The 26,677-nt window shown below is 49.9% G+C and overlaps 2 protein-coding genes across 5 annotated transcripts in view; one reads left to right on the top strand and one right to left on the bottom strand.

The window, feature by feature from the left end:
* The window catches only part of SQSTM1 (sequestosome 1), a 37,348-nt gene extending 35,736 nt beyond the window's left edge, over nucleotides 1–1,612 (top strand). For both annotated transcript variants that reach the window (XM_073010420.1, XM_008015531.3), the window contains exon 8: nucleotides 732–1,612. In XM_073010420.1, coding sequence (XP_072866521.1) covers nucleotides 732–889 — 158 coding nt within the window. In that variant the 3' untranslated portion in view covers nucleotides 890–1,612. The remainder of the gene's footprint in view (nucleotides 1–731) is intronic.
* MRNIP (MRN complex interacting protein) lies at nucleotides 878–22,366 on the bottom strand. 3 transcript variants are annotated; one of them, XM_008015528.3, is made up of 8 exons: nucleotides 22,221–22,366; nucleotides 17,459–17,518; nucleotides 12,518–12,606; nucleotides 8,641–8,716; nucleotides 6,466–6,623; nucleotides 5,209–5,296; nucleotides 3,929–4,106; nucleotides 878–2,256 (listed from the first exon to the last, which is right to left on the bottom strand). In XM_008015528.3, the coding sequence occupies exons 1-8, from the start codon at nucleotides 22,284–22,286 to the stop codon at nucleotides 2,111–2,113; spliced, it is 861 nt and encodes a 286-aa protein (XP_008013719.1). In that variant the 5' UTR covers nucleotides 22,287–22,366; the 3' UTR covers nucleotides 878–2,110. The 3 variants fall into 3 exon arrangements, with proteins under 3 accessions (XP_008013719.1, XP_008013717.2, XP_008013718.2); XM_008015526.3 differs by lacking the exon at nucleotides 3,929–4,106 and having other exon boundaries at nucleotides 22,221–22,364; XM_008015527.3 differs by lacking the exons at nucleotides 3,929–4,106; nucleotides 8,641–8,716; nucleotides 12,518–12,606 and having other exon boundaries at nucleotides 22,221–22,364.
* Between the last annotated feature and the right edge of the window lie 4,311 nt (nucleotides 22,367–26,677).

The following is a 26,677-nucleotide window of genomic DNA, read 5'->3' as shown; positions in this document are numbered from 1 at the left end:
CTCTGCTAATGCAGGAGTTCTAAAAATGTTTTTCTTTAAGGAAACTCCAGAGCCAGGAATATTAATTGTAGGAGTTTCTAAAACTTAACATGCAGACCAGGAATTAAGGCAGGTGTGACACAGAGAGGGGGCAGCACTGGGTGTGTCCCTACTACTCACACTGGGCTCAGACCTCTTCAGTGTCTCCTCAGGGAGTGCTGGTCTGAGTGGAGGTCATAGCCAAGATCCCTGGAGGAGCCAGGCAGAAGCCACCGTTGAAGTGGATGGTGTGGAAGGCAGCGGTGGGGGATGGGGACAGCTGACAGACTCCTCATTGTCACACTGCAGCCGTGTGTAAACCAGGGTCTGTGTGCACAACCTGCTGTGCGCTGCCAGTGTGTCTTCTCTGCCTTAGGGCAGGGGATGGCGAGCTATGGGCCAAGAGTAGTTCTTGTATTTTTCAATCAAAAGATGTGACAGTTAGATGAAATGCGTATTTCAGTGTCCAGCGATAGTTTTGTTTACATACCACCTGGCTGCCTTGTGTCACAGTGGCAGAGTTGAGCAGTGTGAAAAAGACTAGTTGGCCCTTTATAGGGCAGGCAGGTCCACTGTGGCCTGTGAGGGCCAGAGCTCTGGGCACTCGGACACTGGCAGGCCCCGGTCCCGCTGGCCAAGGCAGGAGGGTGTGTGTTTCGGGTCACTCACAGGGCTCAGCACCACTCCTCATGGCTTCCTTACTGTTTTGGCAGAGGCTGACCCGCGGCTGATTGAGTCCCTCTCCCAGATGCTCTCCATGGGCTTCTCTGACGAAGGCGGCTGGCTCACCAGGCTCCTGCAGACCAAGAATTACGACATCGGGGCGGCTCTGGACACCATCCAGTATTCAAAGCATTCCCCGCCATTGTGACCGCTTTTGCCCACCTCTTCTGTGTCTCCCTCTTCTGTCTCGTAGCTGTTAAGCTAGTGTAGAATTGCAGGTCTCTGTATGGGCCAGTTTCTCTGCCTTATTCCAGGATCAGGGGATCAGGGGTTAGGGTGGAAGAAGCCATTTAGGGAAGCAAAACAAGTGACATGAGGGGAGGGGCCCCGTGTGTGTGACGTCTGAGAAGCAAGACCGGTCTCCTGGTGTCCTGGTCTCCTGGGTGCTCTAGCTCCCTGCAGCAGGGCTGGGCCTTTGAGACCTGAGGCTCACCGCAGCGCTCCTGGCCCCTCCCTGCAGGGGCCACATTAGCAGCGCAGACATAGCTTGCCTAATGGCCTTCCACTTTCTCTTTTTAAATGACTCGGAGGTCCCTGACACTGAGTTGATTTTCTGCTAGAGACCTGGTACGCTCTGATTTTAGATAAAGGAAGCCTAGGTGTTGTCGGCGGGTAAGCAGGGGAGGCGGCTGTCCTGGCACAGGCAGTGGGGAGGCCGGGGCAGCCAGTGTGGTGGGCTTCCTGCTGGGACTGAGAAGGCTCATGCAGGGCATCCATAATGTTGGTTTCGCTGAGAGCCGCCTCCTGGTCTCTCCACCACTGTAGTTCTCTCATTGCCAAACCATCAGCTGCTTTTAAAATAAGATCTCTTTGTAGCCATCCTGTTACGTTTGTAAACAATCTAATTAAATGGCATCAGCACTTTAACCAATGATATTTGCATAGAGAGAAATGATCTGTTTGACAGTAAGTTTATTGGTGGTTCTTACACAGTAGCTTTAAAAGTGCCTTAGGGAACCCTGTCCCTCCTAACAAGTGTATCTCGATTAATAATAACCTGCCAGTCCCAGATCACAGATCATCATCAAAGTCTTCACCAGTTGTAAAGAAGTCACATAGTCGTGGGAGTCGGGGATTCTGTGTCTCCTGGACCAGGGGCCCACCCTCTGCCCAGGGAGTCCTTGAGTCCCATGAGGTCTTCCCACAGGGCCTCTCAGGCCCGGATGTGGTGGGGTGTGTGGCCCGAGGAAGCTGGACAGCGTCGGTGGGCCTGCTGAGGCCTTCCATTGAGGCCTGTGCTCTGGGGGTCCCGGGGGTCCCTTGCTTAGCCTGTGCTGGAGCAGCTGGCCCAGGGTCCCTCTGAAGAGGCGTTGGCTGCTCTCTGTCCACGTGTGAACTGTTTCTAGGTGACAGGACAAACTGCACCCATTTAGAGGAGGTGGCGGTGACCTGCTGGGCAGGACTCCATAGCTCCTTCCCAGGACCCCTCGGCTCCCTGGCGCTGGAGTCGGCAGCATTCTCCCGGAGGCAGGGGCTGCTGCCTTGCTTCACCTTCCATGTCAAGCCAGCCTGTCCCTGAAAGAGAAGATGGCCATGCCCTCCATTTGTAAGAACAATGCCAGGGCCCAGCAGGACCACGAGCCCTGCCTGGGCCTTGGCTGGGCCTCTAGTTCAGACACTTTCTGCTGGAAGCTGTTAGGCTGGGACAGGCTTTGATTTTGAGAGTTAGCAAGACAAAGCAAATAAATGCCTTCCACCTCACCCCAAACCATCTGCTAAATTGCATGACCAGGCTTTCCAAAAACAAGACACGTCATCAGGTGATCCATCTCCTGGGGACCTTAGAATCGGGTCACCAGTGCCTACAAAGGAGGTTTGAGCAGGGAGGGCCTAGAGACATCTGGAAAGGGGTGGGCTGGCTCCATCCTGCCATCTCCCACCTGGGAGCAGCTCTCCAGAGCCTGCCAGGTTCTGCAGCTGCACAGGTGGCAGCACCGAGCTCCGGGTAGGATAGAAAAGCTGGGGTCTGGCTTCTCTCACCCCAAGAACCAAAGATGCTCTGAAAGTTGGGTGTTGGCCGGGTGCAGTGGCTCATGTCTGTAATCCCAGCACTTTAGGAGGCCGAGGCGGGCAGATCACCCGAGGCCAGGGGTTCAAGACCAACCTGGTCAACAAAACGAAACCCTATCACTACTAAAAATACAAAAATTAACCAGGCATGGTGGCACATGCCTGTAATCTCAGCTACTCAGGAGGCTGAGGCAGGAGAATCACTTGAACCTCGGAGGCAGAGGTTGCAGTGAGCCGAGATCGTGCCATTCCACTCCAGCCTGGGCAACTGAGTGAGACTCTGTCCCCAAAAAAAAAAAAAAAAGAAACTTGGGTTGTAGACTGGGAGCAGTGGCTCATGCCTGAATCCCAGCACTTTGGAAGGCCGAGGCAGATTGGAATGCTCAAGCAGATTGCTTTAGTCCAGGAGTTTGAGACTAGCTTGGGAAACATGATGAAACCCCACCTCTACAAAAAATTAGCCAAACGTGGTGGTGAGTGCCTGTGATCCCAGCTACTCAGGAGGATCACTTCAGCCCGGGAGTTGGAGGCTGCTATGAGCTGAGATGGCACCATTGCACTCCAGCCTGGGTGACAGAGTGATACCCTGTCTTAAAAACAGAAGGCTGGGGGTGGTGGTTCACGCCTGTAATCCCAGTACTTTGGGAGGCCGAGGCAGGTGGATCACTTGAGGTCAGGAGTTCGAGACCAGTCTGGCCAACATGGTGAAGCCCTGTCTACTAAAAATAGAAAAATTAGTCGGGCGTGGTGGCGCCTGCCTGTAATCACAGCTACTCGGGGCTGAGGCAGGAGAATCACTTGAACCTGGGAGGCGGAGGTTGCAGTGAGCCGATATGCCATTGCACTCCAGCCAGGGGAACAAGAGTGAAACTCCATCTCAAAAAAAGTTGGGCTGTACTGCTTACAAAGGGATGTGAAAGCAGCAACAGAGTGGGTCCCTGCAGTGCTGCCACCCAGGCAATCTGGAAGAAGCCCTGACACTTGATGCCAGCTTTGCCACTGAACTTGCCATGACCACACAAACTACAAGCCTGTTTCTCACCTTCAAAACAAAGCAACAGGCTTGAGGGAGCATGAAACACAATGATACCATTACAACGTGCAGCCCAGGGACGGACCCATGGTAGACTCTGTGGTCATTCTTCTAGGATTTGGAGATTCGAGACCACATACTTACCCAGGATCACAAAACTCGTTGGCGGCAACATCAAAGTTTGACTTCTGCCTCTTGGCATGAGCCAGTGCTCTGTGCGTGGTGAGGCCAGCCGAGGCCGACCTTGGCTGACGTGGGGGTGGGGGCAGTGACTGATGCCCACTGGACTCCCAGCTGCAGTGCCCTTGCTGTCCCCTGGCTCCTGTGACAGGCAGAGCACACCCTGCACTCTGCAGCACTGGATATGTGGTGGGGCCTGCTAGATTGGAAGCTTCAAGAACAAGACAACCGGGCCAGGCACGGTGGCCCACACCTGTAATCCCAGCACTTTGGGAATTGGGAAGATTGCTTGAGCTCAGGAGTTTTGAGACAAGCCTGGGCAACATAGTGAGACCATGTCTCTAAATTTTTTTTTTTTCTGTCGCCCAGGCTGGAGTGCAGTGGTGTGATCTCGGCTCACTGCAACCTGCGCCTCCCAGGTTCAAGCAATTCTCCTGCCTCAGCCTCTCGAGTAGCCAGGATTACAGGTGCATGCACCCATGCCCAACTCATTATTTTTAGTAGAGACGGGGTTTCACCATGTTGGCCAGGCTGGTCTCAAACTCCTGACCTTCAGGTGATCCGCCCGCCTCACCCTCCCAAAGTGCTGAGATTACAGGTGTGAGCCACCGCGCCCGACCTCTACAAAATATTGTTTTAGAATTAGCCAGTGTGGTGGTGCACATCTGTAGTCCCAGCTACTTGAGGGGCTGAGGCAGGAGGATCACTTGAGCCTGGGCGGTTGAAGCTTCAGTAGGCTCTGACTGGGCCACTGCACTCCAGCCTGGGTAGACACAGTGAGACCCTGTCTCAGAAAACAAAAAAGAACAAGGCAACACCCTAAGTGAAGAGCGTCTCACATACAAGAGTCCACACCTGGGCAAATGCGAGTGTGGAGGGAAGCATCTCCCAGGATTCAGGGCGGGCCCACAGACTGCTCCTGCCTGGACAAAGGTCCCCGTGCTCCCTGCAGAATGAGACGATGGCCCTGACCCAGAAAATCCAACCTTAGTTGCTCCCAGGTGTCACGATGCTCTTTGGTCCTGAGCTACCCTCATGAGAGATGAGAGGCATGGGAGAGAAAAGGGGGTAGAGAACCAAGGAAGGAGTTGGCTTCACACAGAAAAGACAAGAAACCCAGGTGGTGAGATGGGCTTTCTGCGGTTAGGAATCTTATACTTTGTCAACTGTGACAAAAGACAAAATTATCCCACACATACTCAGTGGTCACTGGGACCACAGAGAAACTGTTCTCTGTCACTGACCTTCTGGGGTTCCCAGGCGACCTCAGAGCCACCCGAGTCCTGGATGCCAAGGCTGCACGGAGGCTGGACGGTGCTCTGGCTCCACTTCCTGTCAGGACAGTACTGTCAGTGGTCCCGTGCTACTCTCCAGTGGCACCCCAAGCCTGACTCCACAATCACACGGCCCACAAGCCCGGGTGGCCGCCTGCTCACCCCTGTAGCTTCCCAGGCAGCTGCTCAGGCTGCCCCGCCACCGCGCAGGCCCCGCTCCCCTCCTCCGGCCGCCCCGCCACCGCGCAGGCCCCGCTCCCCTGCTCCGGCCGCCCCGCCACCGCGCAGGCCCCGCTCCCCTGCTCAGGCCGCCCCGCCACCGCGCAGGCCCCGCTCCCCTGCTCCGGCTGCCCCGCCACCACCGCGCAGGCCCCGCTCCCCTGCTCAGGCTGCCCCGCCACCGCGCAGGCCCCGCTCCCCTGCTCAGGCTGCCCCGCCACCGCGCAGGCCCCACTCCCCTGCTTCGCAGCTTCTAGTTGCTAGAAAGTTGTGTTTTTCTTTTACGCAGGGTCTCACTGGCACCCAGGCTGGAGTGCAATGGCTCACTGCAGCCTTGACCTCCTGGGTTCAGGTGATCCTCCTGCCTCATTCTCCCAAGTAGCTGAGACCACAGGCATGCACCACCATGCCCCATGAATTTGTTTAAAAACTTTGTTGTACAGATAGGGTCTCCCTATGTTGCCCGGACTGGTCTCAAATGATCCTCCTGCCTCAGCCTCCCAAAGTGCTGGGATTACAGGTGTGAGCCATTGTGCCCAGATGAACGTTCTGGTTTGAAAGCAGAATCTACCTCCTGAAAGCACCTGCCTTCTAAGAGCCACCCTAGATCCTTAGCCTAAAGCAGTCTCTCCAAAAAACTCACTGAAATGCCTGAAGCAGAAGAAACCTTCCTTCAAGTCTGAGGTCTCTGCTTCTCTGTGCTAAAAGCTCTCAGGCCTCTCAGCTACTCTGGCCACTTCCCTGAGGTCAGTATAGTCTGAGATGTTCAGAATTAAGTGGGCATCATAAAGGGTATGCATACTGGTGTCCTGCCCAGCCTTTGCCTCTGCACCAGCAGTGCCCAATGCCCAGGTGGGCCGAGGGGCCAGCAGTGGCAGCAGCTGCCCATTGCCACTTGCCACCTAGGCTTCCCCCACTTGGCTGATGCTCACAGTGGCTCACTGGTGCCCCACTGCTGGAGGCAGCATAGGCTCTGGGCCAGGGCTGGACCGGAGTCGCACTTGGCACCTTTTTCTAGGCAGGTCTTGGCTGAGGCGGGGGCCTGGCTCCTCCGTTTTGGATGAAGGCTGTTTGCTGAAACACACTCCTCTTCCTTCCAGCTCCGGTTCTTGGGAGTCCTTTTCTAGATACTTCAGCCAGCGACTCTCTGAGGGCTGCGATTTTTCCTATCAGAGTGGGAAAAAAGTTGATTCTCAGTACTGGAAAGCAGGCAGTTTTATTGAAAACCCCTAACCCAACTCTTGTGCCTGAGGATCTCAGGGGTCATGTGCAGCTCCACGCTAGGAAAGGCAGTGGCTGGAAGGTGATGGACACCAACACCCTGTGATGCTGGCAGGACAGTGCTCACTGGTACAGGCCTTGGGAAGGCGGCAGGGCACGGCCCACCAAGAATCTCATGAATATCTATGCTCCCTGGCCCAGTGATTCCACACAAAGAGAGAAGGCAGAGGTGCCGGTCCCAGTGTTACAAAAGATAGCAAATTTTATTTATAAGAACAGAAGTGGCCAGGTGCAGTGGCTCATGCCTGTCATCCCAGCACTTTGGGAGGCCGAGGCGGGTGGATCACGAGGTCAGGAGATCAAGACCATCCTGGCCAACACAGTGAAAACCCATCTCTACTAAAAAAAAAAAAAATACAAAAAACTAACCGGGCGTGGTGGTGGGCGCCTGGAGTCCCAGCTACTCGGGAGGCTGAAGCAGGAGAATGGCGTGAACCCGGGAGGCGGAGCTTGCAGTAAGCCGAGATTGTGTCATTATACTCCAGCCTGGGACTCTGTCTCAAAAGAAAAAAAAAAAGAACAGAAGTGTGGAAACATGGCCAGGCGCCGTGGCTCACACCTGTAATCCTAGCACTTCAGGAGGCTGAGGCGGGCGGGTCACCTGAGTTCAGGAGTTCAAGACTAGCCTGGGCAACATGGTGAAACCCCATCTCTACTAAAAATACAAACATTAGCTGGGTGTGGTGATGTGCGTCTGTTATCCCAGCTGCTTGGGAGGCTGAGGAAGGAGAGTTGCTTGAACCCAGGAGGCAGAGGTTGCAGTGAGCCGAGATCACACCACTGCACTCCAGCTGGGGGACAGGCCGAGACTGTCGAAAGAAGGAAAGGAGAGGAAAGAAGGGAGGGAAGAAGGGAGGGAGGGAGGGAGGGAGGCAAGCAAAAGTGTGGAAACAACCTAAATAACATATAATAAAGGAACCAATACTAGTACATCTACTACACTCTGTAAATACTTTGTTTTTTTGAGATGTTGGGACTCCAGTGAGCAGTGATCATGCCTCTGCACTCCAGCCTGGGTGACAGAGGGAGACCCTGTCTCAAAAATAAGTAAGAAATGAAAATCACTGAAAACTATACCGCAACACAGAAGAATGATACAACTGAAAACTAGGATGCAAAAAAGTATTTCTGATGAGAATGATATAAAATTAAGTCTGTAAATGGACCAAATTGGAAGCACAGACACAGGTACCAGAAGAGCATCTTCCTCTGCTTATAACAAAGTGTGAATCTGGCCAGGTGCATTGGTTCATGCCTGTACTCCCAGTACTTTGGGAGCCGAGGCGGGAAGATGGCTTGAGCCCAGGAGTTCGAGACCAGCCTAGGCAACACAGGGAGACCCTGCCTCTACAAAACAGAAACAAAATTAGCTGTGTGTGGCAGGGCACACTTGTAGTCCCAGTTACTAAGGAGCCTGAGGTGGGAGGATTACTTAAGTCCAGGAAGTCAAGGCTGCAGGGAGCCATGATCGCTCCCTGCATTCCAGCCTGGGCGACACAGTGAGACCTTGTTTCAAACAAAACAAAACAGCTTGCAGTCTGGAACAAGGAAAGAAAGAAACCCAGGTGTTTTATCCCATTATTCTCTCCCTCTCAGAGGTATGCCCAGAGTGCCGTGGGAGCAAAGTGGAAGCAGTAAGGTGATATTTGAGCTACATTCAGTTCTCCAAGCAGACACGAGAGAGTCCTTTGCAGGGTACTGTAATGATTGGTACACGTGGCTATCCCCATCCTTAGAAAAGGTACAGGTTTATTTATTTTTGTGTTCCCTGCAGCTTTAAGTCAACTGCCTGTAGGGTGGCATCAACACACATTTGCTCTACGAATGACTACTGGATACATCTGTGCATTCATCCCTTCCCTGACACAGAGCCAGCCTGGGGCAGGTGGGCCTGAGGCTTACCTGCTGCTTCACATTCCCAGCCTGCTGGTGGCCCACGTTTTCTTCTTCACCAGCACCGAGAGTTTCTTCTAGAGACCTTCAGGGAAGACCATACATATGCCCTTTGAAAAATGACCAGGGGCTGGGCACAGCGGCTCACTCCTGTAATCCCAGCACTTTGGGAGGCTGAGGCAGGTGGATCACCTGAGGTCAGGAGTTCAAGACAAGTCTGGCCAACATGGTGGTGCATATCTATAATCCCAGCTACTTGGGAGGCTGAGGCAGGATAATCGTTTGAACCCGGGAGGCGGAGGTTGCAGTGAGCCAAGATTGCTAGAACATGGAATCACATGACAATGGAGATAAGTTGCAGCTTCAACCTCCCTGGGCTCAGGTGATCCTCCCACCTCAGCCTCCTGAGTATCTGGGACCACAGGCACCCACTACCATGCCTGGCTAAATTTTTTTTTTCCTTTGTAGAAAAGGTTTTGCCATCTTGCCCAGGCTAGTCTCAAACTCCTGGGCTCAAGTGATCTACCCACCTCAGCCTCCCCAAGTGCTAGGATTACAAGCGTGAAGTATGCATCCAGCTGTTATTTGATTTTAAAAATCATTTTTCCAATTGCCCACTGCATATATATAGAAATACAATTTAAGGCCGGGCGCGGTGGCTCAAGCCTGTAATCCCAGCACTTTGGGAGGCCAAGACGGGCGGATCACGAGGTCAGGAGATCGAGACCATCCTGGCTAACACGGTGAAACCCCGTCTCTACTAAAAAATACAAAAAACTAGCCGGGCGAGGTGGCGGGCGCCTGTAGTCCCAGCTACTCGGGAGGCTGAGGCAGGAGAATGGCGTAAACCCGGGAGGCGGAGCTTGCAGTGAGCTGAGATCCGGCCACTGCACTCCAGCCTGGGCGACAGAGCCAGACTCCGTCTCAAAAAAAAAAAAAAAAAAAAAAAAAAAAGAAATACAATTTAATTTTGTATGTTGACCTTGTATCCTTGTGATCTTGCTAAATTATTAGTTCCAATAGCTTTTTTGTAGATTCATTAGGATTTCCTACATACACAATCATGCTATTTGCAAATAAAATAATGGTTTTATCCAGTTTGGTATTTACTTCGTTTCCTTAATCTAAAAATGTTATGTCTTTGATTCTGGAAAATGCTGCTCTTATCTCTTCAGTTATTGCTTTTGCTCCATTCTCTTAATTATCTTTTGCTAGAACTCTCCTCTGTAACCTCCATGTCCCTCAACTTTCCCTTATATTTTCTACTTTTCCATTTTTCTGTGTTGCACTGTGAATAATTTTTTAGATTTATCTTCCATTTCACTAATTCTCTCTTAGCTGCATTTAATCTGTTTAACGTGTCCACTGAATTTTTAATTTCTTTTTTTTTTTTTGAGATGGAGTCTTACTCTGTCACCCAGGCTGGTGTGCAGTGGCGCAATCTTGGCTCACCACAACCTCTGCCTTCTGGGTTCAAGTGATTTTCAGCTAATTTTTGTATTTTTAGTAGAGATGGGGTTTCACTATGTTGGCCAAGCTGGTCATGAACTCCTGACCTCAAGTGATCTGCCTGCCTTGGCCTCCCAAAGTACTAGGATTACAGGCATGAGCTACTATGCCTGGCCTAAACTGGATTTTTAATTTTAGTAATTATACTTTTAAGTTCTGCAAACTCTTTGTTTTTTGTTTTTGTTTTTTGTTTTTTTGAGACAGAGTCTTGCTCTGTCACCCAGGCTGGAGTGCAGTGGCCAGATCTCAGCTCACTGCAAGCTCCGCCTCCCGGGTTCCCGCCATTCTCCTGCCTCAGCCTCCCAAGTAGCTGGGACTACAGGCACCCGCCACCTCGCCCAGCTAGTTTTTTGTATTTTTTAGTAGAGACGGGGTTTCACCATGTTAGCCAGGATGGTCTCGATCTCCTGACCTCCTGATCCGCCCCCAAAAGCCCCCCGTCTCGGCCTCCCAAAGTGCTGGGATTACAGGCTTGAGCCACCGCGCCCGGCTTTTTTTTTTTTTTTAAGACAGAGTCTTACTCTGTTGCAGGCCTCACTTGAGCCTGGGAGGTGGAGGCTGGCTCATTACAACCTCCACCTCCCAGGCTCAAGCGATTCTTATGCCTCAGCCTCCAGAGTAGCTGGGATTACAGGCACGTGCCACCACACCCAATTAACTTTTGTATTTTTAGTAGAGGCGGAGTTTCACTATGTTGGCCAGGCTGGGTCTTGAACTCCTGACCTCAAATAATCCGCCTGCTTTGGCCTCTCAAAGTGCTGGGATTACAGGTGTGAGCCACTGCACCTGGCCTCTTTTTGGTTCTTTTTCAAATACACCTATTTTTTTGGATGAGGGCGATCTGGCTGCAGTATCTGTCACCCCATCAGTCACCAAGGTTGGTTAGCTCATCTGGCTGGTGTCCCCGTCCTCCCTCACCGCTCCACGTGCGTCCCTCCTGAAGCTGTGCGCTTGGCTGAAGAGGACCACCACCTCCAATAGAGGAGGAGCGGTCTTCGGTCCAGGGTATGTGAGTAGCTGCACCCTCCTGCTAGAACCTCCAAACAAGCTCTCAAATACACCTATTTTTTGAAGTCCCTCATCTTATCACCCACTTCTTTTATTTTATTAAGTATATTAAACATGCAATATCATGTATTCTGAAGTCTTTATGGGTCTGACTTTTCGGACTGCTGTTCTGCTATCTTTTGCTCCTGGTGACATATTTCCTTGAATGTTAAATGATTTTAAACTCCTGAGTACATGCTACTTGGAACTTTTTCTGTGGGAATTCTTTAAGGCCCGGCAATTGAAGATATATTGCTGCAGAGAGGAGCTGCATTCACCTCTGCTCGCTGGGACAATTAGAAGATAAATTTTCCGCTGGAGGCTTTTCACACAGGGTATGTAAAAGGATGAAAAACCATGCAACAACTTCCTTTTATTTCCAAAATCTTAGAGCTATTTCCCCCTCTTCAGCCATTGCCAAGGTCAATACAGGCAGGCTGCCCGCTGCAGAGGGGATCTAGTTCATTTGTACACAGAGGGTGCAGTCCTCCAGGGGCTTGGTTTTGTTAGGAGGTATCCCACTGGTCTTCCCACACTGACCGGGCCGTACGTTTTGTCTTCTGAGGGTCTCCTGCACCCCTCCCAGCCATCTAACTGGAGGCTCCAGAGCACCCGGCTTCAACCACCCTAGCAGCTCAGGTGCTTCCTCTCTGGATTCTGGCTTCCACTTTTTTTTTTTTTTTTTAAAGCCAGTTAAATTTAGCAGTGCAAGTTGTATATCAACTTTAGTGACACTAATGTTAATAAGTTCTGATAACCCACTACCATCGGACCAGCTTCTCCTTCATTTTTGACCTCTTGAGAGTTACTTACTTACCTTTTTTTTTTCTTTTCTTTTTTTTTTTTTTTGAGATAGTCTCATTCTGTCATCCTGGCTGGAGTGCAGTGGTGCAATCTTGGCTCACTGCAACCTCCATTGCCTGGGGTCAAGTGATTCTCCTATCTCAGCCTCCTGAGTAGCTGGGATTACAGGTGCATGCCACCATGCCCGGCTACTTTTTTTGTATTTTTAGTATAGTCGGGGTTTCACCATGCTGGCCAGGCTGGTCTCGCACTCCTGACCTCGTGATGGGCCCGCCTCGGCCTCCCAAAGTGCTGGGACTACAAGCATGAGCCACCGCTCCCGGCCGAGAGTTCCTTTCTTTCTAGTCAGCTCATCCGTGCATGTAAAACAGCTGGTGTTTTATTTTCAGTGAGAGAACTGCTCAGCGTGTTTGACTGCCATATTGTGAGACATGGGTGTCTAAGGGACTTCTCCACTGTGTACTTCTATCACCCAGTCAAGACGAAAACAGGGCAAGACAACCACACTCTTCTCAAACAACTGTACCTGAGTGGCAGCTCTGAAACCTGTCCCTGTAGTAGATTTAATTTTTGGACATGGCGTCTACAGTCAGCACCAGAGCCTTCACCATAAGCCTGAAAAACCAAAAAATATATTACATTTAAAAAGTGTTGGCTGGGCGCGGTGGCTCAAGCCTGTAATCCCAGCACTTTGGGAGGCCAAGACGGGCGAATCACAAGGTCAGGAGATCGAGACCATCCTGGCTAACACGGTGAAACCCCGTCTCTACTAAAAAATACAAAAAACTAGCCGAGTGTGGTGGCGGGCGCCTGTAGTCCCAGCTACTCGGGAGGTTGAGGCAGGAGAATGGCGTGAACCCGGGAGGCGGAGCTTGTAGTGAGCTGAGATCTGGCCACTGCACTCCACCCTGGGCGACACAGGGAGACTCCGTCTCAAAAAAAAAAAAAAAAAAAAAAAAAAGTGTTGGCAGAATGTTGAGAAACAGATCCATTTGAGATACACCTTGGGGAGGACAAAGCTATATTCTGCAAGGCCCAAAGACCCCTAAAGCAGCACGTAGGAATCCTAATGACTGACTGCTGTCTCTAGAATCATTTACAAACCAACCGTCTCTGGAACTAATACTTTAGATCTATGTGGCTATCCCGCAAGCACCCTGAACTCTACCTATTGAAGCCAAACTCAACCCAAAGCCCTACACAAAATGGTTAGTGAACATGAATAAAAAGGTCATAAGAGAAGTAACACATATTGCCACATTGTATAACATACCACCAAAAAATATATGAAATGCTACTTACCTTCACTGATAATCAAAGGAATACAAAATAAATTTTTTCCACTTAGCAGTCACAAATTCATCCAACATGTATTTACTGAGTACCAACTAATGTGCCAGGCCTCATCTAAGGGCAGATGACACAGGAACAGACAAGACTCCCTGTCATCATGGAACTCACATTCAAGTGCGAAGAGACAGGAAAGAAACAGTGAGGCATGTAACATATCAGACGCTAATACGTGCTCCTGAGAAAGACAAGGCCAGGAAAGAGCATACCGTTTTACACAAGGTGTTCAAAGTGGTCAAGGAATGGATCCCTAAGAAGGTAAGGTTTGAGCACAAACAGGAAGATACGAAGGAGCAAGCCACATGGCTGTCTAGGGGAAGAACATTCCAGCAGAAGCAATGATATGAAAATGAGTGTGAAGACCCTGAGCCTGGAATTTTGGAGGAAGAGTGAAGAGGCCAGTATGGCTGGAGCTGAGTGATCTAAGGGGAAGATGGTAAGAAATGAAACTTGAGAGTATGGGTCCTACTACAGGCAGAATCAGCTTTACAGGTATGAGATCTGCTCTGCTGTCGCCTTCTTGAAATTCTTAACAATCTGAACTTGTGTTTTGTAAGTGAAGTCTGCTGGGACAATGGCGCACATCTGCGATCAGACGCACACACTGTATGTGTCCACTCTTCCTCAACACCCCGCTGGCAGGAGTATTCTTGATGTCCCGTGAGGAAAGAATTCTGGTGGACTCCCAGTGCCTGGCAGCAGTGTGTCAAGTGAGAACTGAGAACCAACCATTGTTTTTAGCGGCATGGAGACTGCTGCCGACTCCGACACAAGCAATTGTAATGGACAGGTGGGGAGTGCAGCCCTGTCTGGAGCACATTCAAGTGAGAACGGAGGAGAGCAGCTGGAGGGGAAATGGCAAAGCTGAAAAAGACCAGGCTGGCATAACCAGAAGCAGTGTGCCCTTCCATAGGGCAGGGACTGCTGGCTGGATACCGAAGCGCATTCTTCCCGATGTGGGCACAAAACTAGACTTCATTTCCCAGTGTGCATGTGGTCAGGGTGGCCACGAAACCAGCCTCTTTCCATGGCAGTGTCAGTTGTTTCCCAGCCTGGCCCTCAAAGCCTCCAGCAGCTCCTCCACGCACTTGCCTTTCTCAGTCGCTAGAAGCAGCTACAGATGAGCCTCAGGGAATAAAAGAAGCCCAAGATGGCAGGAACTTGGATCCCCAAGCAACCACATCAAGGGCAGCACGCTGCTGTCCTTATCGTCTTCCCAGGACTGATACGAGAGCAAGAGAAACGTCTATTGCATGAAGCCAGCACAATTTTGGTGTGTTTGTTACTGTGGCCTAGTCAGCCATACACCATATACCACACACAGCACAGAAGCACCGAGGGGTTAAGAAGCCTTACTCAAGGAGAATGCAGAAATACATCTCAAACAAGCCATGCTCACCATGTGGGGTGTCTGCCTACCTGGTAAGCCAGCCCCTCTCTACTGAGACCCAATCCCAGTTGACTGGACCAGAGGTGGACATCCGAATCAGCCTGGGCCAACCAGATTGCTTCTCCTAGGAATTTATAACTGGGACTCACCTCTTCCAGTTGGCTTGGAATGAGATTCTGTGGACTTGGAGCAGAGAATGTGACTGAACAGTCTGGGGAGAAACAGAAAGGGAAGGGGAGGAGAAAATAGAACAAAGATACAGGGAGAAGCTGGGTGATGGGAGGAAAAGCTGATGCCTGGCTTGTTGGCAGCTTTTCAGTTCTTGGGGCTAGTTTTTCAAGGCATCAGGAATGAAGTTCTGCCCCTTGGATTCCCTAAGAGATCTCATTACCTTGCCAGCACTTTTTCTTGTTTTTAACTTTGCTGAACCCATTCTGAAGTGTTTTTTTTTTCCCTTTAAAAAAAAAAAAAAATCAGCTGGGCACCGGTGGTTCACGCCTGTAATCCCCGCACTTTGGGAGGCCAAGGCAGGTGGATCATGGGGTCAGGAGATCGAGACCATCCTGGCTAACACAGTGAAACCCCGCCTCTACTAAAAAATACAAAAAACTTAGCTGGGCGAGGTGGCGGGCACCTGTAGTCCCAGCTACTCGGGAGGCTGAGGCAGGAGAATGGCGTGAACCCGGGAGGTGGAGTTTGCAGTGAGCCGAGTTCACGCCACTGCACTCCAGCCTGGGTGACAGAGGGAGACTCTGTCTCAAAAAAAATAAAAAAAAATATCAAGTGAAGGCACCATCAACGGCAGGTGGATCACTTGAGGTCTGGAATTTGAGACCAGCCTGGCCAACATGGTGAGACGCCATCTCTACTAAACATTCAAAAAACAAATTAGCTGGGCGAGGTGGCACGCACCTGTAGTCCCACATACTCAGGAGGCTGAGGCAGGAGAATCGCTTGAACCTGGGAGGCGAAGGTTGCAGTGAGCCAAGATCGTACCATTACACTCCAGCCTGGGTGATAGAGTGAGACTCCATCTCAAAAAAAAAACTTCCCCCACCGTGGGGAAAAGAAAGAGATCAGCCTGTTACTGTGTCTATATAGAAAGAAGTAGACATGAGAGACTCCATTTTGTTCTGTATTTGAGATGCTGTTAATCTGTGACCCTACTCCCAACCTTGTCCTTGCAAGAGACATGTGCTGTGGTAACTCAAGGTTTAATGGATTTTGGGCGTGCAGGGCGTGTCTTTGTTCCTAGAAAAGCTAGGTATTGTCCAAGGTTTATCTCCATGTGATAGGATGAAACAATGCCGCTAAAAGGTTTATCTCAAGGCACAGGATTTTCCTTTACTTATTCATGTCACAGAGATCCTTGTTCTTATGTCTTACTGCTGATTTCCTCCCTAAAAACGATCCTATTGTCCTGCCACTCCCTTATCTTTAAGATGGTAGAGATAATTATCAATGAATACTAAGGGAACTCAGAGACCGGTGCCGGCGTGGGTCCTCTGTAAGCTGAGCGCCGGTCCCCTGGGCCCCCGCTTTTCTTTCTCTATACTTTGTCTCTGTGTCTTCTTTCTTTTCTCAAGTCTCTCGTTCCACCTAACGAGAAACACCCACAGGTGTGGAGGGGCAGGCCACCCCTTCACCCCCCTCCCCCCAAAAACCGGCAATTTAACTTCTAGGACTATGTCCTAAATAAACAGTAAACAGCCGGTCACGTGGATAAAGAGGTTTTTGTAAAAAGCTTCACTGTAGAGTTGTGCCTAACAGTCAAAAGGGAAATCAACCTAAATGCCCAACAAGGTTGGACCCGTTACTCACTCACTCAACAAACACCAAGCACTGTGCTAGGTGCTGAGGATACAACAGTAAAGAAAAAGCCTCTGTTCTCATGGAACTAGTCTTAGATGGACAATCTGCACATAAACACATGATCATATAACTTCCATAGGATACTGAGAAAAGGGAGGGGAACTCCACAGAGAGCACAAAGGTCCAAGAGGGAGCAAATTTAGGCTTCAGGTCAGAAAGAAAGCACACGGCTGTAGGAGAAGAGGAAAGATGAGAGACGAAGGGAGAGGCGGCACTGGGGCTGGAGCAGGAAAAGAGCAAGTTCAGTAAGGCAAAGGATGTAGGACAGTTTGGGGTCTTCAGAGTTCAGGAGGGGGAATATGGATGGACTGAAAAGATGTGCTCAATGCCAGATGCAAACAGCTGGATAAGAGCATTTACAGCCTGCCCCTGCCTGCCTGCACTTCTTGAGCCCACTCTCCCACACCCCCACCTCCACCACCAGCCTCTGCCCTTCCCCAGCTGCCCTGATTCCTCCGTCATCTTCTCACAGTCCCTGGTGCTTTCATTTCCTTGTGCTCAGCCGAGTTTTAAATTATATAGAAGCGTGTGTGCATTAGTTTCTCTTCCCCTTCCACACAAGGGCATCTGTGAGGGCAAGAATGACAATGGGCTTACTTTCCACTGTTTCCCTCATGCTTGGCACACAGAAGGTACTCAAGAAATACTTGCTGAATGAAGAATCAAATGGCAGTACCTTTCCAGACACCACTCCATCCATTTCACTTCCTGAAGGAACAGGAAGCTCAGAAGCAGGAGCTCCGTGTCTGGGAACTTTGTGTGAGAGAGGATGATCCCAGCTGTGGCATTCTGGGACTCCCTGGAAGGGCTCACTGCAGGCCTGCGTCCCACCTGCTTTCTGTTTTGGAGACTCACCCGCAAAAAGGACTGCTTCTCTCCACAGGCTTTGCATGTCCACTTGGCACTCTTTTTTACCTGCAATGAAATTTCAGAAATACAACTCAGATAATTATTTAAAACAAAATGGAATTGGGCTGGGCCCGGTGGCTCACACCTGTAATCTCCCTTTGGGAGGCCAAGATGGGCGGATCACTAGGTCAGGCGGTCGAGACCAGCTTGATCAACATGGTGAACCCTGTCTCTACTAAATATACAAAAATTAGCCAGGCGCGGTGGCGGCACCTGTAATCCCAGCTACTCAGGAGGCTGAGGCAGGAGAATCGCTTGAACCCAGGAGATGGAGGCTGCAATGAGACGAGACTGCGCCACTGCACTCCAGCCTATGTGACAGAGTGAGACTTCATCTCAAATAAACAAACAAACAGCAAAATGGAATCGGATCTGAAATTTCTTTTTTTCAATCCCAAGTAGCTGGGATTACAGGTGCGTACCACCAGGTCCAGCTAATTTTTGCATTTTACTAGAGATGGGGTTTCACCATGTTGACCAGGCTGGTCTCAAACTCTTGACCTCAAGTGATCCACCTGCCTTGGCCTCCCACAGTGCTGGGATTACAGGCATGAGCCACCATGCCTGGCCCGAAAGAATTTTTTTTTTTTTTGAGACGGAGTCTCACTCTGTTGCCCAGGCTGGAGTGCAGTGGCGCGATCTCAGCTCACCGCAAGCTCCACCTCCCGGGTTCACGCCATTCCCCTGCCTCAGCCTCCCATGTAGCTGGGACTACAGGTGCCCACCATGACCGGCTAATTTTTTGTATTTTTAGTAGAGACAAGGTTTCACTGTGTTAGCCAGGATGGTCTCCATCTCCTGACCTCGTGATCCACCTGCCTTGGCCTCCCAAAGTGCTGGGATTACAGGCGAGAGCCACCGTGCCTGGCCCTGGCCCCAAATAATTTTAAAAATGGATGGAAAGAGTCCAGAAACAAACCAACACATGTGTAAAAATTTAGCCTATCATAATCATAAAGGTGGACTTTAAGAGTGAGAAAAGAACAGACTGTTTAACAAGTCTGGGTTGGTGCTGAGAAAACTGGCTATCTACACGAAACACAATCAAGTTGGGCGGGGTGCAGTGGCTTGAGCCTGTCGTCTCAGCGACCAGGCAGGCCAGGACTACTTGAGCCCAGGAGTTTGAGGCCAGCCTGGGTAGCAGAGCAAGAGCCTGTCTCTCAAAACCAAACCCAAACAAACAAAGAAACTCTGAAAAACCCAAGTGGAAACTCTAAAAAAAAATTCCATATTTATTTTCAATTCTTGTTAAACCTGGGTGTAAAAAAAATTCCATAACATTTTCAGTTCTTGTTAAACCTGAGTAGATGTGTACTCTCTTAACATGATAAAATGCCTTAAACCCAGCTCTAATGCTGCAGAGTCTCTACCAGCGTTCCACCTGGAAGGGTTGCCCACTATTATTTACCATTTTTTTCTGGATGTACTACCCAATGGAATTAGAAGAAAGTTGTAAGAGATATAAAAATTGGAAAGAAGGGCAAAACCCTATCATTATTTATCGATATAATTATAATACCCGATATAATTTTTTTTTGAGACAGAGTCTCACTCTGTTGCCCAGGCTGGAGTACAGTGGTGAGATCTTGGCTCACTGCAACCTCCGCCTTCCAGGTTCAAGCGATTCTCCTGCCTCAGTCTCCCAAGTAGCTGGGATTACAGGTATGTGCCACCACACCCGGCTAATTTTGTAGTTTTAGCAGAGACAGGGTTTCATCATGTTGGTCAGGCTGGTCTCAAACTCCTGACCTCAAGTGACCCACCCACCTCGGCCTCACAAAGCACTGGGATTAAAGGTGTGAGCCACCATGCCCAGGTGCTACCTGATATAATTTTTTATCCGAAAACCAACAAAATGAAAAGCTGCTAAAACCAGACAATCTAATATGGTGGTTAGGTACAAAATTAAGATACCTTCAAAAGTTAACATAGGTTTTATATGAGCAGACATCTAGTTAGAACACATAATGGATAAAGAGTCCATTTATAATAGCAAAAAATAAAATGTTACCAAGGGATACCAAGGTTACTTGAAGAAATGTAATAGATCATGTTTAACATCACAAAGATGTCTAGGTTAATTCGTTAACATTAATACGATTAATATGATCCTAGCACAAAATCATGAGGTTTTCGGGGGAAGTATCCAAAAGGATTCTGAGGACAATGAGCACCTACCAAAAATGGAAATGGGGAATGACTTAGCAATTTTACTTCTCAGCTTCTACCTTAAAACACCAATAAAACTGTGAATTTTCTATGAGTATGTAAGCAAGTAAGCATTTTTTTTTTTTTGAGACAGTATTGGTCACCCAGGCTGGAGTGTTGTTGCATCATCTCGGCTCTCTGTAACCTCTGCCTCCTGGATGCAAGTGATTCTCCTGTCTCAGCCTCCCAAGTAGCTGGGATTACAGGTGCGCACCACCATGCCCTATATTTTTTGTCTTTTTAGTAGAGACAGGGTTTCACCATGTTGCCCAGGTTGGTCTCTAACTCCTGACCTCGTGATCTGCCCACCTTGGCCTCCCGAAGTGCTGGGATTACAGGTGTGAGCCACCGTGCCCGGACAAGAAAAGCATTTTTAAAAGTTTAGGACTCACAGTACCTGGTGAAGGGATGAACTCTGCGAACTGCTGAGATAGTATGGTTCTGACACTTACTAGATGGAGAAACCACTTGATTTCTGTGGATTCTGGAATTCTCGTGTAAGATGGGAATGATGCCTAAGTCAAAGGTGGTTGAAGTTAAACGTGTTAAAGTAGTACCCAGCTGACTTGCAATTAAAATGGTCAACATCCTCTTCGGTTTCAAGTAATTTTTCTTTGTTTTTGAGACAGGGTCTGGCTCTGTTGCCCAGGCTGGAGTCCAGTGGTGCGAACGCGGCTCACTGCAACCTCTGCCTCCTGATCTGAAGCGATTCTCCTGTCTCAGTGCCCATGAGTAGCTGGGACTAGAGATGCACGCCACCACATCTGGCTATTTTATTTTGAATTTTAGTATAGACAAGGTCTCGCTACGTTGCCCAGGCTGGTCTGGAACTTCTGAGCTCAAGTGATCTGCCCTAGTGGGCTTCCCAAAGTGCTGGGATTATGGGTGTGAGCCACAGGGGCCAGGCAACTCACATTTCATAGGGTTGAAAATGACCATAAGGGTCAGGGGCGCTGGCTCACACCTGTAATCCCGGCACTTTGGAAGCCAAGGCGGGCAGAACACTTGCCCCAGCCTGGGCAACACGGCCGAAAACCCCATTTCTACAAAAAATATAAAAATTAGCTGGGGATGGTGGCCGCACCCATAGTACCAGCTACGTAGGAGGCTGAGGTGGATCAGCTGAGCTCGGGAGGTGCAGGTTGCAGCAAGCTGTGATTGTTACCACTGCACTCCAATCTGGGCGATAATGCCAGACCTTGTCTCAAAATAAATAAGTAAATAAAAAAATAACACTGGTGAATATGGAAGAGTGAAACAGGGAAACAAACAAGGAAACAGAGGCCGGGCGCAGTGGCTCACGTCTGTAATCCCAGCACTCCGGGAGGCTGAGGCGGGTGGATCACGAGGTCAAGAGATGGAGACCTTCCTGGCCAATACTAAAAACACAAAATTTAACTGGGCTTGGTGGCGGGCGCCTGTAGTCCAAGCTATTCAGGAGGCTCAGGCAGAAGAATCGTTTGAACCTGGGAGGCGGAGGTTGTAGCTAAACGAGATCGAGCCACTGCACTCCAGCCTGGTGACAGAGTGAGACATGAGACTCCATCTCAAAAACTAAAAAAGGAAATAAAAATAAATGGAAAATTTGTTTTTTAAAAAAGCATGAAACATTAGACGTGTAATAATTTAAAAAAACAAATGATCTCCCTTTATTTGCAACTCTTAGGACCCAGCTCCTGAAAGAAAACAAGTAAAAACTTTCTGAGCCCTTAAAATGGCCCTTACAAACGCTTAGCATTAAATGCAAGGTTACAGACACATCCTCAGCATCTTGCTGACTTTTTAACATACGACTTAGAGAAGTCTGATGCTATTCTTTCTCAGGGCAGAGCAGATTAGCAATAATGAGGAGGGAGGGACTATCCGAAGCGGATACGCTGCCTGCAGGGTTAAGTGATATCCAGCACGGAGACAGGTGCGATCCGGAAAAGGTTAAGCGGCATCCTCTATCTCGCACGCTGAAAGTCAGGGAGGCAAATATGTTCTAGAAACACAGATTAACTGTCTTTAAGACTCGGGGGCCCGTGTTTCACGCGTCGGCGAACAGGCGTATTAAGTCCCTGGCCCCGCGGAAAAGAACGGCGGCAGAGGCGCGGGGCAACGGAGAGGGCGCCCAGGAGTGGAGCAGGGACGCCGCCGCGGCGCGCCCGGGCTCTAAGAACCGTCCTCCCCTCTCACTGTAACTGAGACAGGGCCACCTCGTGGGGTAGGCTCTGCGTAAAGGACGCTATCCTCAACCGGGTTCTCCCACGACCTGCTACAATTCACGAGAGGCCACCTCTGCAGAAACCACTACGTCTGGTTTGTACACGAACCAAACAAAAAGCCCAGAACGACGTTATGCGGGGGCGACCCCAATGAGACCCGCCCTCAGCGGTCCCTGCACTCCTTCGGGCCCAGGTGCATCCCGGAGCCACTCGAGACAGCACCCACGGCCCCGCCATTTCCCGTCCACTGTCCCCGCGCCGGTGGAGAAGGAGGGGGCCGGCACCCGCCAGACCTGGTGCGCCTGGAAGAGGCGGCAGCTGCAGCAGCACAGGACCCGACAAGGCTGAGGAGGCGCCATCCTTGCCTGTGCAGTAGCCAGCTAGCGAAGCGCGCGCGCTCTGCATTTGTCCCGCCGCGCCGCGCCCCGCCCCACGTACGCGCTCGCGACGCTCTAGTCCCCTACGCCGCCTCGCATGCGCGTATACTCTTCGCTTCGGCAGCCACGGCCCGCCCCTGCGCACTGGGGTCCCTCTAGCCTACCGCGCCTCTCGCTGGTCGTCTGGGCCCCTCCGACGTCGAAGGAGTCCTGGGTCCCGGTGGGTGCGGGATGCCGGGTCGCAGACGTGCCGTCTGACCAGGGCAGCGCCCTCATCTTCCTAAGGCAGCGGCTTCCGGCCCTAGGGAGACTGGAGTTGAGACGGCAGGGCCTCCGCGGACGAGTTCTTTGGGCTCTTGCACCACGCGGAGCGGGGCGAGGGGCCGCCCTGCCCGGCCTGCGCTGCCGTGCTTTGGGGCAGCAGCGCACAGTTAGCCTTTGAACCGGGGCCCGGGGAGGAATCCGGGGAGACGGAGGGGCTCAGCCGACCCAAGCTTCCCGGAGAGCACGAAGCCGGCCCCCTGCCGCCCCGGGAGCGTCCCAGGCCCACCCTACGGAGGGCGGAGGCGCCCCCGCAGCCCGACGCTCTCGCGGCAACCCTGCGTGGCTTAGGGTTGTAGCCTTGTTGGAAAATAAAATACAAAAAAAAATTTAAAATTATCTCCAATCCTACAACCCCGTGTCTAGGGTTATAATTTTAATTTATGTTTTTTTTTTTTTCCAACTTTTGCACAGTGAAAAATTAAAAAGCGAGCTTTTTTTTTTTTTTTTTTTTTTTTTGGAGACAAGAGTCTTGCTGTGTCGCCCAGGCTGGAGTGCAGTGGCATGATTCTCCTGCCTCAGCCTCCCGAGTAGCTGGGATTACGGGTGCCCGCCACCAAGCCCAGCTAATTTTTGTAGTTTTAGTAGAGACGGTGTTTCTCCATGTTGGCCAGGCTGGTCTCGAACTCCTGACGTGTGGTGATCTGCCCGCCTCGGCTTCCCAAAGTACCGGGATTACAGACGTGAGCCACTGCACCCGGCCGACACTCGCTTTTAACAGCAGAAACCATCCCGGTGAAGAAAACACCCAAGCCTGACAACGGCGCGGGGAGAGCTACCCCTCTTACAGGAAGCTGGGAGAACGGTCAAATTCAAATGCAAAACCGTGGAAAGCAACCTGACAATACTGCTACCCCAAGGAAGGAATCCCTTCACCCAGGTGATTTACTATTCGTTCCCTAGTGTTCCCTGAAGTATACCAGGAAGAAATGGAAATCAGTGTTCTGAAGAATGGCACGGACCCTTATGCAGTTCTATCAGCAAGAACTTGAGTTTGAAGTGACACCCTGCTGTGGAGAGGCAAGGCTACAAAATTACAGTACATCGTTTGAATTCTGTGACACCGGCATTATTTTCTGGTGTGTGTGTGTGTGTGTGTGTGTGTGTGTGGCTAAGGTTGTAGGTAATGCTAATTTTTAAATTTTCTCCAACTTTTGTACAGTAAGTAGTTACCAGAAAAAAAAAAAAAAATTGAGAGACAGTATGCCAATAGACAATGGTCGGATAACGAATGACAAGAAACTGCAGCCTCTGCAGTAATCGGGCAGTTGGCTGTGTGGGAAGGATGTAGTCAGGACTGCTTGCTCCTCTATTTTCTGTACCACCCTCCCCATGTCAGAGCCAACCCACGAAAGAGGGATATGCTCCCCAAGCCAGTCACAGAAAACATCCTGCTTGTTAGCTCACCTCGTTTCCAACAGCCTGCAGTCAGAACCACCTGGAGCCTTCCCTGTTTTCCATCCCCTGGCCCTTGCGCCTGCCCACACCTGTGATGTCTCTGACTCCCTTGCTGGAGCAAGCGGTGAATACTGTTTCTCATTTGGGTGGTCTTCCTTCATTTCTACGTTTGAGTTATTGTAGCTGAGAACAGAAGGAAGGCATCTGCAAAAAATGTTTTATGCTTAATGAAAAGAGTAGGATAAACATTTCATATATGACATCAGTTAAACTCTGAAAAAAATACAGAATGAATACCAAAATACTGAGGAGGAATCTGTAGCACTAGGAAAAATTGTTTTTCTACTCTTCTGTGTATTTTTCTCCTTTTGGCAATAAACCTGTAATCCTTTAAGAATTCATGTGTTGCGGCCGGGTGCAGTGTAATCCCAGCACATTGGGAGGCCGAGACGGGCGGATCACGAGGTCAGGAGATCGAGACCATCCTGGCTAACACGGTGAAACCCCGTCTCTACTAAAAAATACAAAAAAACTAGCCGGGCGAGGTGGTGGGCGCCTGTAGTCCCAGCTACTCGGGAGGCTAAGGCAGGAAAATGACGTAAACCCGGGAGGCAGAGCTTGCAGTGAGCTGAGATCCGACCACTGCACTCCAGCCTGGGCGACACAGCGAGACTCCGTCTCAAACAAAAACAAAAACAAAAATTCATGTGTATAGTATTTTTCTTGGAATTAGAATGATTTGATGAGTGGTTTGATAGAACTTGTATTACTTGGTAAGCAGTTTTAAAATATTCATGTTTACTTATAAAATTTAGATTTTTTATTTGTATTATCTATATATTATTTAATGTTACTGTTCTGGTTGTTAAACATTTTGAGTTATCTTCCCAGGTTGAATGATTTATGGATGAAAGCACTATTGTACATTTTTGTACATTGTATCATGTGACTAGGCCAGATTCCTCTTTTCTATCCTTTGGTTTAATTTCTTTGGTGTATTCACAAGCTTATACTTCCACATATTAAAAACATTTTTATCTTACCTCTGTAAAGACAAAAAATGGAAAAAAAAAAAAGGCATTTATCCAAATTCCAAGTTATTCAAATCTGATTGAATACAATCAATGTAAGACTTAAAATTGCCAAATGTGTGGGGTTATTATATCTTAATTATGACCAAGAACAGTCTTTTTGGTATAAATCATTTGAAATTATTTTATGGTAGTTTGTGTAAATACTAGAAAGGAAATTAAAGCCAGGCATGGTGATTCATGCCTGTAGTCCCAGCTACTAGGGAGGCTGCGGCAGGAGGATCACTTCAGGCCAAGAGTTTGAGGCTGCAGTGAGCTACGGTCATGCCACAGCACTCCAGTCTGTCTCTAAAACAAACAAATAAGCAGGCTGGGCACGGTGGCTCACGGCTGTAATCCCAGCACTTTGGGAGGCTGAGGTGGGTGGTCAGGAGTTTGAGACCAGCCTGGCCAATATGGTGAAACCCTGTCTCCAGTAAAAATGCAAAAATTAGCTGGGCTTGGTGGCGCATGCCTGTAGTCCCAGCTGCTTGGGAGGCTGAGGCCAAAGAATTGCTTGAACCCAGAAGGCAGAGGTTGCAGTGAGCCCAGATCACGCCACTCCACTCCAGGCTGGGCAACACAGCAAGAGTCAGTCTTTAAAAAAAAAAAAAAAAAGCAAAGCTACTTAAAACAAAACCAGCAGCCACAGAGATATACAATAGTACCTCTTGAGTTTCACCCTCTGCAGCTTTAGTTACCCTGAGTCAACAGCCACCTGGAAGAGATGAGTACACAGTACAAGAAGATATTGTGAGGCCGGGCGCGGTGGCTCAAGCCTGTAATCCCAGCACTTTGGGAGGCCGAGACGGGCGGATCACGAGGTCAGGAGATCGAGACCATCCTGGCTAACACGGTGAAACCCCGTCTCTACTAAAAAATACAAAAAAACTAGCCGGGTGAGATGGCGGGCGCCTGTAGTCCCAGCTACTCGGGAGGCTGAGGCAGGAGAATGGCGTAAACCCGGGAGGCGGAGCTTGCAGTGAGCTGAGATCCGGCCACTGCACTCCAGCCTGGGCGACAGAGCAAGACTCCGTCTCAAAAAAAAAAAAAAAAAAAAAAGAAGATATTGTGAGACAGACCACATTTACAACTTTCATTACAGTATAACCGTTACATTTTATTATTGTTAATCTCTTAAGGTGCCTAATTCATAAACTTACTCACAGGTATGTATGTATAGGAAAAAACAGTATGTGTAAGGTTATCTGTGGTTTTAGGCATCCACTGGGGGTCTGGGACTGTATCCCCCATGGATAAGGGGGTAACTGCTATATCTTTTAGTAGAAGCAAGAGTAGCCCCATGTGGGGGCAAACGCTGGACACCGGTCAGTTTCAGCTCCTGCAAAGTGAGGGTATCCTCGTGGCTCAGACCCGGGGCCCCCTCTGGTCACCTGTGGCTCCACAGTCTGGTTCTTGAACCCAAGGGCAGACAGCTTGCTACAACCCAGGCCTGAGGATACACTTCCTTCACCAGGACCCATGACCCCTGCCCACAGACCTGTGGAGCTCAGTGCATCCTCTGATGCAGGTTGGTCAGGACCTGCCCTGCCTGCACCAACAGGTTCTGCTTCTCCATCTGAC

The sequence above is a fragment of the Chlorocebus sabaeus genome, chromosome 23 (assembly GCF_047675955.1).
Source record: "Chlorocebus sabaeus isolate Y175 chromosome 23, mChlSab1.0.hap1, whole genome shotgun sequence".
Classification (NCBI taxonomy): Eukaryota; Metazoa; Chordata; class Mammalia; order Primates; family Cercopithecidae; genus Chlorocebus; species Chlorocebus sabaeus.
The sequence above is the reverse complement of the archived record's forward strand: the minus strand, read 5'-3'. Positions and strand labels throughout refer to the sequence as shown.

Coding starts and splice junctions, on each gene's coding strand:
- MRNIP (XM_008015526.3), bottom strand. CDS start 22,286: ATGGCGCCTCCTCAGCCTTGTCGGGTCCTGTGCTGCTGCAGCTGCCGC. Junction 5,297..6,465: donor CAAGACCTGCCTAGAAAAAG/GTGCCAAGTGCG, acceptor CTGTCCTGACAG/GAAGTGGAGCCAGAGCACCG. Junction 2,257..5,208: donor TCGCCTGGGAACCCCAGAAG/GTCAGTGACAGA, acceptor CTTCTCTTTCAG/GGACAGGCTGGCTTGACATG.